Genomic DNA, 19,626 nt, shown 5'->3' with positions numbered 1-19,626 from the left:
TCTCAGAAGAGTTCCTGGTATTTTCAGTGTGAGCTTGGTAGACATACTTGCAAAAACATTTGTGGATGTGGGGATGCAGTATTTTAAAAACATGTTGCTTTGGCTAAACTTGATAATGTTCAGCTGATATTGGGGATGTTTCTGTGTTTCTTTAACTCTTCACTAGGCCACTGGAGACTCTTCAGAGACTTCCCTTATTCAGGTCTCATGTTTAAGTATTAAGTCCAAAGGAATAGCTTTCCCAACATTTAATAGCCCTTTCCCAATCAATTGGCATGAAACATTTGTTTTGTTTTTGCACCAAATTTTGATGTTTATATAGTGGGACAGCTGAAGGAGTCTATTTTATTGTGGTTCAGGAATAATTCCTTTTGTTCGAATCATAAGTATTCATGCAGGCAACAAAGATCAGACATTTACATCACAGTTAAATGGTCTATGGACAAATCATTCATCATGGTCCCCATCAGATAATATTTATTAAACAGCTGCATGAAGTCGCAAAATAACTCTTACTAATTGATGAAAACTGTGTAGTTACCTTGTTGTACTAATATATCTTTTTGCCTATATTATTTATTCTATACATTACCACCAGAATTATGTAGCTTTTGTTTATGGGGTTACTTTTACCAGCTGAATGTGAAATGGGATAAATACAGATGCACTAACTTCAGAGGGTACTTTTTAAATAAAGAAAAATACTATGTGAATACTGCTAGTTTGTAGTTAAAATCAAAATAAATATTTCCACTGAATTAAAACACAACAATAAGTAAAATTGTCAAGTTGTTTCAGTTATGTATTTCAAAGTTACAGATACTTATTAAAATGAGACAAAAATAATAATATTATTTAGATTCTTTACACTTGATAGGGCCTGACTTAGCTCAGGCTGCTATAACAGAATACCATAGACAGGGTGGATTCTAAACAACAGAAATGTATTTCACATAGATCTGGAGGCTGGGAAGTCCAAGATCAAGGTGACAGCAGGTTTGGTATCTGGAGAGAGCCTAATTCCTGGTTCACAGATGGTTCACACTTTGCCCTGTGTCCTCACGTGGTAGAAGGAGCAAGGGAGCTCTGCAGGGTCTCTTTTATAAGGGTACTAATCCCATTTATGAAGGCTTTGCCCTTACAACCTAAACATTTACCAAAGGGTCCAACTCCAAATACCATAACATGGGGATTAGGATTTCAACATATGAATTTGAGGAAGACACAAACATTCAGTTTATAGCAAAGCCTAATGAAAATTTGTATTTATTCTGTACAATATTGTATTTTATGAATGTGCAGTAATTCTTTGTATTCTGTAATTTTTGTAATTTCAAAAGGTTCTAGTTTCCACCTCCAAATTAGAATCTGTTAAATAATCCAAATTATTTAATCCAAATCCAAAATTTTGGTTTTTAGTCTAACCATTTTAACTTACATTGTCTTTTAGTGAATATTTAGTGACCCCCTTAAAATAAGTTTATATCATAAGTTTTAAAATATAATAATGAAAGTTTAGAAAAAAATCTTTGACACAATTGTTCAAATGAGGATTTTATGATAGCTACTTTTAAAGTGAAAGATTCTTTAATTAAATCTTGCTGGGAACCTCTGCAGTTGAGGTGCAAAGTTAGTACAACAATTCAGGTCTCTGAACTTGACACTGAAATTTTAGTGTATCAATCAGCAGTGAAATATTTTCCTCAGTATTCTTATATAGGTACTCTTTTCTCTGACCTAGGGTTTTTGTAATATAGATATTTCTTTTCACAGGGAATCCTAAAATTTGAAAAGTTTACCCTCAAATTAGAAAAATGTTTATCTTCTACTAGCTTTTAAATTTTATCATTCCTCTTTTTTCATTGTTTAGGTTGATGTCTGGAAAATCATACTAGAGTCCAAGGAGCTCAGTGTGTTAATCTCTGATGGGCTTAGCCTTGAACTAGGTACTTAGTGAGATGTGATAGGCCCATATCTAGCCAAACGTGGCCCTGATTGACTCATCAAGACTGGATCCTTTGGTAACAAGTTCACAGTGCCAAAATAATACTGAGAAGAATGGATCAGTAATACACGAATAAAACAAAACACACACAAATAACTAAGAAAGTAAGAGAGCTGTAGTACCTAAGTCAGGCAATGAAATCTGTGAGATTAGTGGAAGTGCTTTTGCTCTGGCTGCCCTAACTCTGACCTTCCTCCCATTGTCAGTATTCTGAGTCCTAACTGAGGTCACAAGTTTGCTGCCCAAGAGCTTGTACCCAAGAAGTGGGAGAATCAAAACTTTTCTTCTTAAAATGTTAAGCTAATGAATTGATAGATTCCTGGGGACATTCGTTTTGTCTTCTTTCACATCATAGTTTTATAATTAGAATGATATATGTCAGTACAAGCTTGACCTTTTACCTGTTTTAGAGTTGTCACCCTTTAAAGACTTCCCACACGTACTCAGTTTCCTCAAATCATGTAACAATCAACTCAAATCATCAGAAAAATAGCTTAGTAGCATTTGTTTTAATGAAATATAGTTCTAACCCTCAGAACCTATGAAATCCATCTTATTTTCTATTTCATCAAAGATCTTCAGGTAATATTAAAATCGTAATGAACTTGGTTAAACAGCACCAACTTCTTCTATACAAGTCATTTCTCTCAGTCCAAAATTTTTGTTCTTCCTAAATCAATATATATTACCAATATCAATACATATAAATTCTCTAAGCCATCAACTCTCAATGACCATTCTATAGGTCAATCTCTGGACATTTTCTCATGTCCATTTGAATTTCCTTTCAATTTAGGATATTTCTGAGCTGCATTTCTATTCCCTAAAGTAGATACATAAGAAATAAAAACACATTTTAAGATGAGCTGAAGAAGAGATTTTTTTAAAAAAGAAGAGTTATTAAAAGAGCAATTTTTGGAAATCTGTATATAAAACATTCTAGTGATTGGGATGGTCATTAATTAATCCACCTTTTTTTTCCCACAAAACTTCATAGAATAACTCCAAACTTAGGCTCTACTTAGTTTGCATGGAACTCAATGAAATAAAGCATTCAGCCACATAAGGTAGTAATTGTTTGTAAGAAAGAAAGAAATTTAAAATAAAGTTAAAGAGCCACTTTAAAAGAATTTACACCATTAAATATGAAACACTATTACAGACATCCCTAGCCTCTGAAGGCATGTCTAATTCTAACCTCTCCTTTGGAGAAATGATGCATCGAATTCCAGAATGGATGAATCAAAGACATTTATTCACTTCTTAAACTATCCTAGAGGGTGTCAACTTGAGTTTTATGCAGAGGCACCTTGAATAACCATTTAGGTTATAAAGGTAACTGGGAAGTTTACATGGAAACAAACATTTTCATGAATGTTTTGAGAAGGTATATGAATTTTAGTTGCTCCAGAACATTTTGAGTCATATTTTATGCAAGAGAGTAAACCTTAAGACAAAAGACAGAGTTCAAGTTGTGGTAAATTTAATTTTGTACTTTAAAAATTTTCTTACTGAGATTTTCAGGATCTTCATGAAGTATGGTAAAGCACTGCAATTGGACTAGGAAAAAGGCAACAAATAAATCTGCCTAGAAGCAAGTAATGTTTCTTAAAAGCCAACAAGTTGACTAAGAAGAAAAATGTAGCATATCAGCTTAGAATATATTTATTATTTTAGAGGAAAACCATGGTTAATACCATTACCAACTTTGTAACTATTTAAATAAACTAATTTTAGGAGTAATTGTATAGTCATTTCAGAAATACTGTATATTTGGCATGTATAAGTTATAGTGACATATGGAAGTAAAATGCCTTTAAAGAATTTTTCAAGAATAAACTAATCTAGTGTTTGAATGAAAAGAATTGGAATGGAGATAGTAATAGTGACAAACTGATTTTTAAAAAATAACTCTGTTCTCTAGACTAGCATTAATTTTCTTTTTCTTACTTTTTTTAATGGCCAAACTTACGGCACAGTGCTAAAATTTCCCTACTTGGTCACTATATTATTTGTAGATGTTTTCTAATTTCAAAAGTAAGAAAAGTGATTTTTAAAAAACATATGCAATACTTAAACATTAATAAATAGAGAGATTTTACACCTATTGTTAATAATGAGTAGATAGATCTAGGAAATTTAAATATTATTAAATGATGCTTTTTAAAACAGGTCTAGATAAAGTCAAGCCAGAATGTTCTTTTTACAAGCAGAGAAATTCCGTGGTTGAGTCCACCATGTTAATTCCTCCTTTTGTTTGAGTGAGACAGTAGTAATGATAAATTGAATTTTTTATTCCATTCAATTATTATAAAAATTATGTGACAGAAAACCCTGCTAATAAAATGCAAGTGAACTCTAAGAGGTAGATGACAGATTGAAATATTTTATTTAAATTTATATTTCTATTTACCAATAGCTCACAGTACTATGAATGACACAGATGTCCCTATGGAAACAACTGAATGCATTCAAGGTCAAGGAGAAGGTTACCGGGGCATCATCAATACCATTTGGAATGGAATTCCCTGTCAGCGTTGGGATTCCCAGTATCCTCACCAGCATGACATAACTCCTGAAAATTTCAAGTGCAAGTGAGTAAATTAGAGAAATATAAATTTCAGTAGGCCCTGGGGAAAATGAGGCAGAGTGGTTGCTTTTTACTAATTTCTTTGTTAGTGATCCTTAAACTTTAGTGTGCCTAGGGAAAATTCAGCAATGAAAAGGCAGATACATCCACGCAGAGACTTTGATTGCTCAGGTCTGAAATTTGGACTTCAAATAATACATTTTAACAAGCACTCTTGGTGATTCTGAATCAGATGGTTGATGTACCATCCATGCTTTGGGAAACACATCCCTAGGTTTCTGATCACAGCTTTGCTCTTGCAGGTCTATTTAATAAACCAATTAGTGGTAATGATAACCAGGCAAGTTTCAAACTAGTGCCTTCTTAAATTTTCATATTAACTTTAGGGGAGATTACAAGGCACACCTTGATTTCGATCAACATGGTAAACTGATGAGTTTTCAGCCTTGAAAAAAATTATTTTTAAAATTTTGAATGAGTGATTTTTATTGTTTCTAAATTTTCTTTAAAAAGTGGGGAAATAAAACAGCTGTTTAGATGAACCAAGCCAAAGAAACTGCCCTTGAATATCAATTACATAGTTGTTATGTTCTTCTCCATGGCTGCTTTTCTTCACCACTTAACTTTTGTTAGACGGACAGCCACAATGCCATGTGTTTTTAAATTGCCCACCTTGTTATTAGGAACATAAAATGATTGCTTTTAAAATTTATAACACACGTGTCATTCATAGTGGCTTTGCTGAAATAGCACCTATAAATAACATATATTGCCTTTATGTAACTGGCTTTTAATAAGAGAGCTTAACATTTCAAGATGGAGAACTATGAACATTAGTTGGCCCACCCACTGGAGAGGGGATATAGTCTATGTTTTTTTTATTTTATTTTTAGATTTTTAAAGCCAATTCAGAGTTCTTTGCTTAGATAGTAAATATTCATCTGTTATGTTTTTAAAATTATTTTATAGTAACAAATTTATAATTGCCACTCTGGGGTTTATTTCCTTCATTTTCTTCACAGCAATTCACTCTCTATTTTTGACCCATGTGTTTCATACCTCAGAAATAAACATAAAACTAGAGAGAGCAAAGAAAATGAGAAACGAATAGTTAAGGGAGACAAAGGAGACAGTGTCAGCGCCATGCACACTTTTTGTCAACTTCTAATGACTGGTAATACTCAAGTTAGAGACTGTGTATGTGTAAATACCCAAATGAACCTCATCTGTAAGAAAAAAGATAATAATTATAGAAATTGAATCCACACATTTCACAATTAAAAATGATCAAAAGTTTAGCTGTTACATGTTATTGGAATTTAAGACATTCTTTCTTAATTGGTTATCTGGTCAAGGTAACCAAACATAAATGTCAAAAAAACAAAAAGTGAGCTGTGTTATAAAACTGATAAAATCTGACTCAACATTTTACTCAGAGTATTGATGCAGTTACTGTTTGTGGGCTAGCAGAGAATGGAATACTGGTCGGGTATCTCTGGTTGAACTAAACACGATTTGCCCCAAAACTGAGACTCCTTACAAATGACGATCTTTAAAACACTATTTTTAGGGCAGGAACAGAGACGTAGACATAGAGAATGGACATGTGGACACGGGGTGGGAAGGGGAGGGTGGGACAAATTGGGAGATTAGGTTTGACATAAATACACTATCGTGTAAAATAGATAGCTAGTGGGAATCTGCTTTACAGCACAGGGAGCTCAGCTCGGTGCTCTGTGATGAACTAGATGGTGGGGGGTGGGGGGGAAGGGAGGGAGGGAGGTCCAAGGGGGAGGGATATAGGTATACATATAGCTGATTCACTTTATTATACAGCAGAAACTAACACAACATTGTAAAGCAATTTTACTCCAATCAAAACAAAACAAAACAAAAACACTATAACTGAACAATACTGCCTGTGGTGAATGTACATGAATCATATAATCATTAATTCGCTTTAATAATTGTAAACACTTCTTTCTTCAAGTGAAGGGAAAGAACTTAGAAAAAATATTTGAGCAAACCTTGACTCTCATTCTTGCTTAATCTAGATTAATGAGGTGCTTCTAGATATAGATTATAGAGGGCCTAAGCTAAGATTTTTGATAGCCTCAGATCTCTGTTTAACTATCTTGCCTTAAATTAATAACTCAAAATAATTTAACTAAGCAATTATTCATCTAAAATTGCAAATTTGTGTACACTTTATGTAAAATTCAATGCACGTATTTTGTACTGACAGTTTTTTTAAACATGAGTATAAATTGGTTAGAAGAAAGAAAAGATTTTCTTCATCTTTCCAGTTAATAATTTTATAAGAAGGGTAAAGGCTTGAATATAGGTTATAAATAAGAATATTTGCTATACAATGGCCTTAGCTATTGGCACTCACTGTTCTTACAACCTTAAATAACAGTTGTGTCAGGACCTATTTTGGCTAGATAAAATACTACCTGTTGATTTTATAACCAAACTCAAGCTTCTTCTTTAAAAACTTTTCAGTTTCTAATGGTCAATTTGGATAGTAATAAAAGTATAGTATTTTTAATTGGGCCTAAGTGAAATAAATAATGTACCTTCCAATAGACTGAATATTAATTTTGTTAAATTATTAGCAGGGATTTACGAAAAGAAAGTACATGCTTTCTTCAAATTAGAGAGCATTATCAGGAGAGCAAATCATAAATTCCACATTTTATTTAACATGAACCTTGCATTAAGGTAAAATCCTTTTACATACAGATAATATTAGTTTAGACTTTTTCCTTATTGTGAACTCTAAATGTCTAACTATATCATTGGTAAAATAAAGGAAGTACATGTATTACATTGACAACTTTTTCTATAGTTAGGTTATCTATATTGTAATTAGGATTTAATTTTACAGAAATATAAAATTGCATGTTGTAATCTCTAAATCAAGAAAGAACTACATTGGAATTAAAAGAAATCTATGTAGTGAATTAAATAAATCAAAGAAATACAGAATTTAAAGAAGAAATATCTATCATGTGTTTTGTGGCAAATGTTTGAATAGGTGGAACTTCATTTTTAAACAAGAGAAATTAAAGACTATTAATTATAATAGCCTTTCTTCTGTAAAGAGAATGTGTTTCTACATTATAGACAGTCCATGAAAAAGTAATAACAGACCAGTTTTTAAAAATTGTAACAGTTGAGAGTCCACGTCTTGAAAATGAGTGAGAAGAATGAAGTGGTACTATTTCTCTTTCACGAAGCAGTAGTGTTTGTGTGAAACTCCAGGTCTGTGGAAGAAGAATTCTGACATCTGACAGCATTTATTTCAGTAATGTGGGCAGTGTCAGTTGTGTATACTGAATTCTAAACTGTTATAACTATCCTAAATCTAAAACGTAGGGCTCTATTTATAGAATGCATACATCCTAGGATTCTAGAAATGTAATAACACTGACTTCACCAATGTAAGAAACCCTGGCAATTTACATTAACATGTTTATTCTCAATAGGGACCTAAGAGAAAATTATTGCCGAAATCCAGATGGGGCTGAGTCACCGTGGTGTTTTACCACTGATCCAAACATCCGAGTTGGCTACTGCTCCCAAATTCCAAAATGTGATGTGTCAAGTGGACAAGGTAATAGCTGACATTTTGCAGTGTGGGCATGATTAAATTCAGTGGAAATGCCTAAATGGAGTACACATTACAGCAGAAGACTTATTTCTTGTTGCACTGTTAGCAAACAAAATCACCAAGCCTGAAGTTGGATTTTCTTTTATATATTAATTTGTTCAATATCCCTTTATTTATTTGAATGTATACTAGTTCCAGGGACAGTTTTAGGCACTGTGGATATACCAGTACAACAAAACAAAATTCTCTGATCCCATTGAACTAACGTCCAGCAAACAAAAACAAGCGAAATTAAAATGTAGGTGGAGATAGTAAGTAAGTTTGTGTAAGTGCTAGAGAGATAAATGTCCCCGAGTTAGAGGGAGGAGGGTGTTGCTATTTTATACTTTAATGGTCTGAGAAGATCTTACATATTAAGGTAACATTTAAGGAGGACCTGAAATAAGTCAGCGAGCAGCATGTGCCACGTGCACATACTTGTAAAGAGCATTCTAGGTAGAGGAAACTGCAAATGAAAATGGCATGAGATGGGAGAGTGCTTGGAAAGTTAAGAGAAAGAAACGCGCATCATTGTGGCTGGTACAGAATGAGCAAGGTAGAGGGTAGCAGGAGATGAGGTGAGAGAGCAACTGGGATAAAATTCCATAGGTCTAGTAGAAACTGGAAGGATTTACACTTCCATTCTGAAAGAGGAGAGACTCTGTTGTAGGATTCTGAGACGGGAGCTAAATGATCTGTCTGACTTAAATTTTAACTGGATGACTCTGGCCGCATTATGAAAAATAGCCAGAACTCCTGACAAAGGGCCAGAACGGGGGAATCAACTGAATGATTGCTTCAGTAATTTAGGCCAGAGACGAGAGTGATGTGTACTGGGGTGTTAGCAGCAGAGATGATATGTAACAGTGGGATTTGGGATAAATCACCATTGTGCTTGGAAACATAGACACCATTGAAAATAATTGTTTCAGGGAGCAGTGGTTGAGAAAAGTCACATTGAAGTAGGTACAAAAAATCATTTGTCAAAAATTAATAATAATGGGCTCTGGGCATTTATTGGTATATAATGAATTAGGAGTTATGATTTTTAAATAATCACATTCTTTCACATAAATTTAATTATGATGGTCATGGCCATGGTCAGTCCTAAATCATTCTAAAAAGTCCAAGCCAAATTTAAAACTCTATTTCATGGATTTATTGCCCTGTACATACTTCTTCCATCCCCTGACTTTCCTCAGTGCCATTTTTTGTGAACAACTCTGAAAACAGTTGTAGAGGGAAGAAGAGATGAGTCCCTTTTCAATCAATTTCACTCTTCTTGGGCAGACTTTAAAGGTCAGTTGGAGATAAAGTTGAAACCAATGATTAAGGGAGGTTTGGTACCAGCTGGATCTTCTTTGTCCCTGCCTTAGTCATTTAAACAATTACTGATAAATTCTGAGTGATAGAGGCAAGTGAGAACAATTGTTTTATAAGCTTCTGATGTGTATTAAGATGCTTTAATGTACATATATATCACTTATCAAAGATCAGGTAATAGAATATGAGGATTTTGGGTTTTGAAAGTTAAGCTGATGTTGTTGCTTATATAATAGAGCTGCATATTAATAGGTGAAGAAATTAGCTTTATGGAATTTAAATAACTTGCCTGAACTCTCAAATTAGCACAACTGTGAGTCACTCAAATTCTCCTTAAAATGACCTTTCCATTACTCAATGCTTTTTCCTTTTCAATAACACTTTAACAATATATTATATTCCTTTTTTTAACAATATATTATATTCCTTTTCTTTAACAATATATTATACCTGATATATGCAACAATGTGCTAGGCTCTGTGGGGCAATTTGAAAATGAATAAGTCCTACTTAAGAGACACTGTTAGCCAATTCAACATACAGCTGTGAAATGTTAAGAGAGTTATGTCATTGTATAATACTGCCAAGCTAGTAGTATGGATTGTTACATATTTGATATGTACACATGCAGGCACACACACACACACACACACACACACACACACACACACACAAAAGGATGTTGCTCTTATCCTTCTCTATATAGCAGGAAATATAAGTTCCACATATAGGTTGATGAGTTAAAAACTTTTGCTCAAATCTTGCAACATCTGATTTAGCATATATATAAAAGCTCTTCCAGTTGGATATTAAATAACTCTGTTAAAAAAAAGAAAACTGAAATTGCAGAATTTCTTTAAAAATGCTGATAAAACACAGTGTATTATACTATATAAGGTACATTTAAGGCAGGAAACAAAACACAATTCACAGCTTTAAATATTTATATCAATAATACACATAATGAAGACAGGGGAATGAAATTTCCCACTCAAAGAGGTGGAGAAAAAAGTAAACCAAAAGCAACACATGAAAGAAAACAACTAAGATAAAAGCAGACATTAATAAGGTAAAGAAAAGAAAACAGTAGAACTAATGAATAAAGCCAAATGATGATTCTTTGAAAAAATTAACAAAATAGACCACCAGATAACTGACTCATGAGAGGAAAAATATATAAAATAATAATTATGAAGGCAGAAATAACCAGTGAAACAGGAAAACATGAGATTATTTTATACAACTTCATGTAAAAACTGAAAATGAAAGTAAAATGGGTAATATACTAGGAAAATTCAAGTTATTTGAATTGACCCTGATAGAGAAAGAAAACTTAGACTCATTCCTATAGAAGAAACATGGAAATTTACTAATAAAGTATTCCACCACAAACACATCATGCCTAGATGAATTCATAGACCAGGTGATCTCAATGCTATGTAAATTGCCCTGTAGCTTAACCAATGCAGTAAAATTTCCAAATTATTTTTATGATGGAATTATAATATTGAAACTTAAACATGATAAAGGTATCACAGAAGAAAACTATAGACTTATCTCATTTGTAAATATTAATGTAAAAATCTTAAATGAAATTTGAGTGAACAGTTCAATAAAGAAATTAAGTAAATAATACATAATGATTGAGTGGAGTTTAGTCTGAGAACAAAAATGGTTCAGTTTTAGAAACCCATTAATATAATTCATCTTAGATGTAAGAAAAACAACCATATAACAAATCTTAACAGACTTTGAAATTACTGTGACAAAATTCATGCATTCTTCATAAAAGTACTCAAGAATTTGTGGAATACATACATACTTACACACACACCCATATATACACTCATATATATATATATATATATATATATATATACTATAGATATATAGATGTAGATGTAATCTCAGTCATAAAACCACCACTTACTTGATGGGAAAACATAAGAGGCATTCTTACTAAGGTCAAAAAGAAAACAAGAATGTGTAACATCTCCTTTACTATTTAATATTGTAAATATAAGTTAACATTATATTTCTCTGTAACATTGCATTGTCGATATTATTTTATACAATTAGATAAGAAGGCATATTTATTGATTGGGTAAAAAGGCAAAAGATCTTTGTGAAAATGATATAATAGTAATATACTTGGAAATCTGAATTCAAATAAAAAAATCACTAAGGTAGCAGGATACACATTAATATACAAATATTAATAGCATTCATATATGGTTTTGAAAATCTAATTAAAGAGAAAACTACATCTATAATAGGAAACAAAACTGAGGAAAACTTAGGAATAAACTTAGGAAAGTTGTGCAAATCTATGTAATTATATTTTAAATTACTACTGAAAGCCCCAAATTGTACTTTAACATGTAGAAAAACATCCCTTGTTCTTGATATGAGAATTCAACATCATAAATGCATCAATTCCACCTAAGCTAATTTGTAAATTTAATGTGATATTTTCTGATACCAAACAAATTCATTCTAGATTTTTCCTAGGAGAATAAACATGTAACTATACTAAGGAAAACCTTGAAAAAGAAGAGGATTAGAGGTAAATAACCCTATCAGATGTTAAAATATTTTTTAAAGAGTTTATAATTAAAAGAATGTAGTTCTAGCACATGAATAAATTGACAGAACACAGAATCCAAAAACAGACTCCTTACTGAGATTATATTTAAAATGTGGCACTATATGTCACTGCGTAAAAATAAACTTTTAAAATATAGTAATGGATCAATAAAGTACCGTTTGGAAAAATAATAAAATTAAATCCATGCCTTGCACCATACCCGAAAATAAACTCCAAATGGATGAGAGATGTAGTGTAAAAAGGGATACCATTTATATACTAGAAGTAAACTTGGAAAAATGCCTTTATAACTTAGATGTGGCGATATGCTTTTAATTAACACTAAAAATCTAAAGGCAATAAAAGAAAAAATAATAAGCTACATCAAAAACTTGCCATGGCAAAAAACATAAACAAACCCATCATATTTAAATTCAAAAGACAAATTTGGAAATAAGTCTTAAAATGTATATCACAGATAAAGATAAATATTTTTAATATATAAAAACTGTGAAAGTGAAAAGTATAGGACCAAAAAATTAAATAATGGACAAAATACATGAACAGAAAGATTTCTTTAGAGAAAAATATAAAAATTCCCTTAAATACATGAAAATTATGCTTAAATTCACATGTAACAAGAAAAAAACTAAAATATAGGTATTGAGATTTTTCATAATATGAGACTTTTATTTCTCACATATAAATTCACAAAAATTCAAAAGCTTGACAATGCTATCTTTTGGCAAAGCTGTATGGGGAAATGAACTCTCATGCTTTGCTCTTGGGAGTGCAAAATGATAAAATCCTTATGGAACAGAATATTACAATAATTAAATTACATATGCATTCACCTTTTGGACCAATAATGCACTATCTGAATATACAGCTCCAATAATATGCAAAAACATATGCACGAGTTTTTTTATTGCAGCGTTTTCTGTACTAGCAAAACAACCCAAATCTACTCTGGCGAAGTCACACAATGGAATACTGCAAATTTGCAGAAAGAATGATAAAACTTTTCATGAACTAATATGAAGTGATTTTCAGGTATATTATTAATTTAAAAAAAAGCAAGGCACTAAAATATATATTTGGTATTCTATTAGTAATAAATAAAGGGATTTACTACTAGTAATAAAGAATGGGATATAATAATACATATATAGACTATATATACGTATAGTTATATATTTATATTACATATGTATATATGTGTGTGTGTATATACATCTTTGCCAAAAAAGTAAAAAAAAAAAAAAAAAAAAAAGAAACACAAGAGCCATAAACAAGAAACTAATGAAATTGGTTACTTGTAATGGTGGGTAGTAGTGGGTAGAAATATGACAAAGAAGCAAGAGGGAAAATGAGAACACTCTGAATACACACTTTCACATAGTTTTGACTATCAACCAATATTAATGTTTTAATAATGTTTTAAATGTTCAAAAAGTAATCTCAAGAAAGATGGAAAAAAACACAGAAATGTGCCTACCTGTATATCAAATAGATACCATTACTACAGAATTCGGAAAAAAATTCCAAATAATTTTTAAACACAATTTTCTGACTATATATAGCCTCACTGGAATACATTTAAAGTTAGATAACTTTAAATACCTTTCGAACTTAAAAGTGTAATTTTGCTGTATTAGGATGTAGCAGCTTTAACATTATTTTGTGTGCATTGGAGAATTCAGAAAATGAGCAAAGACACTGATGTTACCTAGAATCATGGTTCTCACTATGGGAGAAGAAATACACAAATGAAGAGGAGACAAGGAACAACTCTGGTGCTAGACTGGAGTTAGAGGGATCAGTTACTCATGAACACACACACACACACACACACACACATGCACACACTTCCCAGCTCTATCAAATGAAAGGGACTAGAAACAATGGTACCAAATAGCAATGAGCACACATGGCACCCACGTCTTCTCCTTACCTTTCATCACTAACATAAACAATGGCTCCTTGGTGAAATGGAAGATTCCGGGCCTGGGGCAAGAAAAAACATAAAGTGAAGCTGGAACATCTTATGCCAGCAAGTTAATAAGAGCTCAAAATTTATGTCTTCCTCTCAAAAACCCATAACCCAGATCTAATCATGAGGAAAACATCAGACAAACCCAACTGATGGACATTTTACAAAATACTAGTTCTCCTTAAAACTGTCAGGATCATCAAAAAAGAAAGTCTGAGAAAACTGTTACATCTAGAAGAGCCTTAAAAATCACGACAGTTAAATGTAATGTGGTATCACGTGGGATCCTAGGACACAAAAATGTACACTAGGTAAAAACTAAGAATTTAAACAAAATATAGTTTTCAGTTAGTAATAATGCATCAGTATGGTAAATAGTTGTGAGAAATCTATCATACTAATATAAGATAGTAAAAGTAGGGGAAACTATGTGGTATATTAGAATTTTCTGTACCAACTTACAACTTTTCCGTAAATTAAAAACTATTCTAAAATAAAAAGTTTACTAAGAAAAAAAAAAACCTAGCTCATATTCAAATAAAACGGTGGTAGTGGTAAGGAGGATCTCTTTCTCTAATACAGAAAACACAGGTGTAAAATCAAAAATGTATCAAAGAGCAGTACCAATACACCACATTGCACAATTGCTTTCTTCAGTAAGAAATTATCTGAAGAATTTACTACCTAACAGCCAAAGGTTTAACCTTTCCTAATGTAGAAAAAAATAGCACTGTCAGAGGAAAATATTTTAACTGATATATTCTGCCTATGTACAAGAATTGGATTTTACAAATTTATGCTTTCTGAAAACAATTTTATTGTATATGGTAATGACTGCTATATTATCTGTATCAAATCCTATCCTATTTGAGTTTTTATATCTAAGTTCAAATTTATGGATATCAAAACATGACTATTGAATATATTATTATATTTCTTTTTTACTAAATTAATTCCTGGACAAATTATTATTCATTTAAAAATTTTATTAGAATTTGTACCTATTATTTATTCTAATTACATAGCATATTTAAAACCAATGATAATATACTATGGCTTACCAACTTTAAACCAGAGAATAATCTTAATGTTAATGTATGTTTGTAGATAATATTTTATAGTTAAAACTACAGTTTTTATTCATATAAAAATCAGAATTGTTAAATAGTTACTATTAAAATATGCAGGATTATTTCAAAATATGGAATAGTGCTTCTTTTCAAATGTAGAACTGCAACTCACATATTTGAAAGAACTTAACTTCTTTTTATTATTTTTTAAAATTACAAATACGGACACTTCTATAAATGTTTAATAGAACGCAAACTGCTCAGTTGAAAAAAAGTGAAAAATAAAACCACATGGGAAATGATAAAAGACACAGGAGCCATTTTAACATGGCTTCCATTGGCTAAAGATGGAACAATTTGAGCATCAAAATGAACAACAGGAATAGATAATCTATCATGCTGAATAAAAGAGAATCCATGAGTTCATATTTACATTACTACTTCTACTAGTAGACTACTACTACCACTACTACTACTACTAGTAGTAGTAGTAATACTTAAATGGAAGGAGTAGAGGAGAAGGAAAAACTTTCATTTACAGAAGAATAACAAGAGAGAAAGAAAAGTAGGAAATAAAAAAATTATTTTAAAACCAGCAGAGTAATAACTGATTCATGCAAAATTAATCAAAGTATGCCTAAGCCATTTTGTGAAAATTTGTTTGGGAATAGGATGTAGTCAGCCTCAAAGGCCTCAAAATATTTTTGTTTGTTTTTCTTATATATGAAGAGAAGTTTTTCCTTTATACCACTTAACCAAGTTATCAAACTCATCAGCAATAATTGAACAAACTGACATCATGTGTCACATGAAATAATCCTGAAAAAAGGACAAAATATCACCTAGGCAATATTTCTGCATTTAACTTGATTTCATTCATGAGAAAATAATCAGGCAAAATGAAATTAAAGAGCATTTGTGAAACAGCTGGCTTGGATGACTCAGAATGTCAATCTCACGAAAGACAAAAATCAAAACACAACAAGTGTGACTGGTATACGAGTGCTCATTATATCATTCTTGTGACCTTCCTGTGGAGTAAAATTTTTCAGTAGAAAATATTGGAAAATATGTGTCACTCACAAAATTCTCATTTCTTTGGTGTCCCTAAGAGCCACTCATTTAATTTTTTCTTTGATTTTTTTTGAATTTGTAATTTGATACATAAACTTTCATTTTAATGAAGAAGAAATTTGACTAAAAATAAAGATATTTTATGAGAGATAGTTAAGTGTCTGCTTTGTACAGATTTCAGTGCTTTGTTTTAATTTTTATGTTGATTTTCATGAATTCATATGCTTGTAAAAAAAGTCTTTGTCCTATACTCCCTAGTATTCATTAGTCTTCTTTCCATGTATTTTATGTTTAGATTGTTATCGTGGGAATGGCAAAAATTATATGGGCAATTTATCCAAAACACGATCTGGACTAACATGTTCGATGTGGGACAAGAACATGGAAGATTTACATCGGTATGTAAATTTCTTTCTTTCAGTATATAGTATGTAGTGATAACAGCAGATAGGTGTATTCAGGTACATTGGTATTTCTTTCTATTCATTTATATATTATAGTAAGCTAATAAAAACATTAGATTGATCATTCTGTGCAACTCAGTTTAACATTTTCTCTCTATGTGGCAAACTTAAATAAACAATTCAAACCAGTACATATTTATTGAGCATTTACTATGTGTTCTGCTCTGTAACAGGTGCCTCGGGAACATTAACAAAAAGTGGACATACACTTGGGCTCCACCTTTAAGCATGATATGGTCATACGGAGAAAACAATTACACAACTGGATAAGACATTGTATAATGAAATGTCAAATCTAGTGTTTCAAATAGTACATTATAGGATTATATTCTCATAATTATTTAATTATTAATATTAGTTTATAAAATTGATAAGTGACCATCTTCATGTATATACATACCTTAAAATTCCACTTAACTACTAAAAACTTATTGAGATATGTTTCCTTGTATAGTTTTATTCTGATACACACGCTTTTTCTATAATTAAAGCAATGGATATGTAATTGAAAAAAATCTATATATTTCAGAGAATTAGAGATTTTGACATTGGACATATTCACAACAAAAGCAGTTATCTTCCACTTGACCCCAGCAGTAGTGCTAGTGTGTTTGAAATTACAAAAGACGTATGAGACATAGTTGCAACATAGAACAGATTTGTATTAAATATCCTGGAATATATACAGCAGGATTAAAAGAAAAATGGTAGTGTCATTTAATAAAGTACCTACAACATGGTTGCTTTCTGTGAGTTGTTATCTCATTTGACCATCATAATCCTATATGGAAGATATTTCTGTATGTGTGAATAAGAATTTAAGGATCCAGAGAAGTTGAGTCATTTTGCTCCTGGTTCCACTTTAGCTTTAAAGTTCTTATTCTCTTTCAAAATGTACTCACTAGTGGATGATATTTTTTCGACTAATTTACTTCACAAACAAATAGTGATAGTTCTAAAGCAGTGTTCTCTAACATAAATATGCAATTGACATATGTAATCGCACTTGTACTTTTTAAGTTTTCCAGTAGCCATACTTACAGAAGTAAAATTAAACAGGCAAATTTTTAAAATAATGTTTTTATTAATCCAATATTTCTAAAGCTTTTCATTTCAATATGTATTCAACATAAAAATTATTAATGAGCTATTTTACATTTTTATATTAAACCTACAAAATTTGTTGTATATTTATAATTATAGCACCTTTCAATTTGGATGAGCCACATACTAGCTTTTCTGCGGTTACTCTGGCTAGTAGCTACTGTACAGGACACTGTAGCTCTAGGACTTCAAAGTTAAGCAGAATTCTGCCATCATGGATCTCACTCTAGTATGGAATGGCAGAAAACAGCAAATGCCAATGCCATATTAGAAAATCCACGAAAAAAGCATATCTTATGTTATGGGACTGCAAACAAGTGACACCCACACTTAAATGGTCAGGAAGTTTTCCTACAGGAAGGGATGTTAGTTGGGACATACGTAATAAGTAGGAGTTGGTGAAAGTAAGTGTAGGAGGAAAAGTACATCAGGCAGAAGAAATAACTTGTCCAAAAGCCCCAAAATGGAGGTGTATAAAAATCAGAAATAACTTTAATAAGGTTGAAACAGTATAATTTGGTTAATGTCCACAGAGAAGAAATTCTCCAGTGGCAAAACCATACAGGACCCTGTAAGCTGTGTTAAGAAATTTGAGTTTTATCCTAAGCATTAAAGGAATTCATTCAAGAATTTTAAGCAAGAATTGGCATGATTAAAATTAATGCTGATTTCAACACTGATATTTTTAAAAGCATTTTTAGAAATATGGTGGGGTGGATCTAGCTCTTCAAGGACTTGTGAAAGACAATTGTAACCAACTCTGCCTTCAGTGATTCCATATTAGAAGCTTGACAGTTTTATGGTGGAAGTAGTTACAGTTACACTACAGAAATATGCAAGGACAACAAATAAAGACCCCCTCCCCCCATACACACTTCAGAGTGCTAGTTGTTAAACATTTACCAGCATACCACTGGAAACACGTTGCATATTTATTCAGGGATGCAATGGTTATAACTCAATTCATTGAGTTTAGGTTTGCCTTTGGAAATAGTTAAGAGTCATTTGGAAACAACTTGTAGGATACTGATGAATGACTAAGTTGCATGGTACCATTTTGGTTTAAGAACAAACTATGACGAGTAAAGAGGTAATACTGTGCGGTGGTTTTGAACACTGACTCTGGAAAGAGCCGTGTGTTCAAACACATGTTCTAAAGCTTAAAAACCACGTGACCCTAGAAAGATTAATTGTCCTCTGTGGATTTCAATTTCGTCAAATACAAAATTGCATAATCTTCGAGCCTGTCTCATCAGGTTGGTCTAAGGGCATATATGTAAGTCATCTGTAATAGAACCTGTCACATAGTAAGTATTGTATGTCTTTACTGTTGTATTGGTCCAAAAAGTAAATCCAAGTTTAGTAAGATAGTCCAAGTTTCTATGTTGAAGCTCTTCCCAATTTTTAAAAATGACATATTAATTATGTTCAAGCATGGTAGTAATTAGTAATCCAAAACAAATTAAGTTAGAATGTATAGTTTTCATGACGTGGTCAGGATGGCCATGTGGAATTTGACTTCATTAATGTTACTGAGGTAAATGTAAATATTGATGTTATATGAGTGGGCATGGTCTTATAAAATAACATACAGTATTTTTGCTTTACTTTTGTAATAAATTTAGTTAAGATGTAAAATGAGAAAGGCTGAAGTGTTACTCAATTATCTGTCAAAAAATCATATTTTGTAACTATATGACCAGTGAAATTTTAGAATTTAATAATTTTATTAGCACGTTATTATTGTTTTCAGTGTATCTT

The 19,626-nt window shown here is 31.6% G+C and overlaps 1 protein-coding gene across 2 annotated transcripts in view; it reads left to right on the top strand.

Annotated features, from left to right (window-relative positions):
* The window catches only part of HGF (hepatocyte growth factor), a 104,574-nt gene that overhangs the window by 63,047 nt on the left and 21,901 nt on the right, over positions 1-19,626 (top strand). For both annotated transcript variants that reach the window (XM_082473499.1, XM_082473498.1), the window contains exons 9-11: positions 4,425-4,599; positions 8,087-8,214; positions 16,593-16,695. In XM_082473499.1, coding sequence (XP_082329625.1) covers positions 4,425-4,599; positions 8,087-8,214; positions 16,593-16,695 — 406 coding nt within the window. The remainder of the gene's footprint in view (positions 1-4,424; positions 4,600-8,086; positions 8,215-16,592; positions 16,696-19,626) is intronic.

The sequence above is a fragment of the Balaenoptera physalus genome (genome assembly GCF_965194825.1).
Source record: "Balaenoptera physalus genome assembly, chromosome: 8".
Lineage (NCBI taxonomy): Eukaryota > Metazoa > Chordata > Mammalia > Artiodactyla > Balaenopteridae > Balaenoptera > Balaenoptera physalus.
This window is presented reverse-complemented; position numbering and strand designations above follow the sequence as displayed.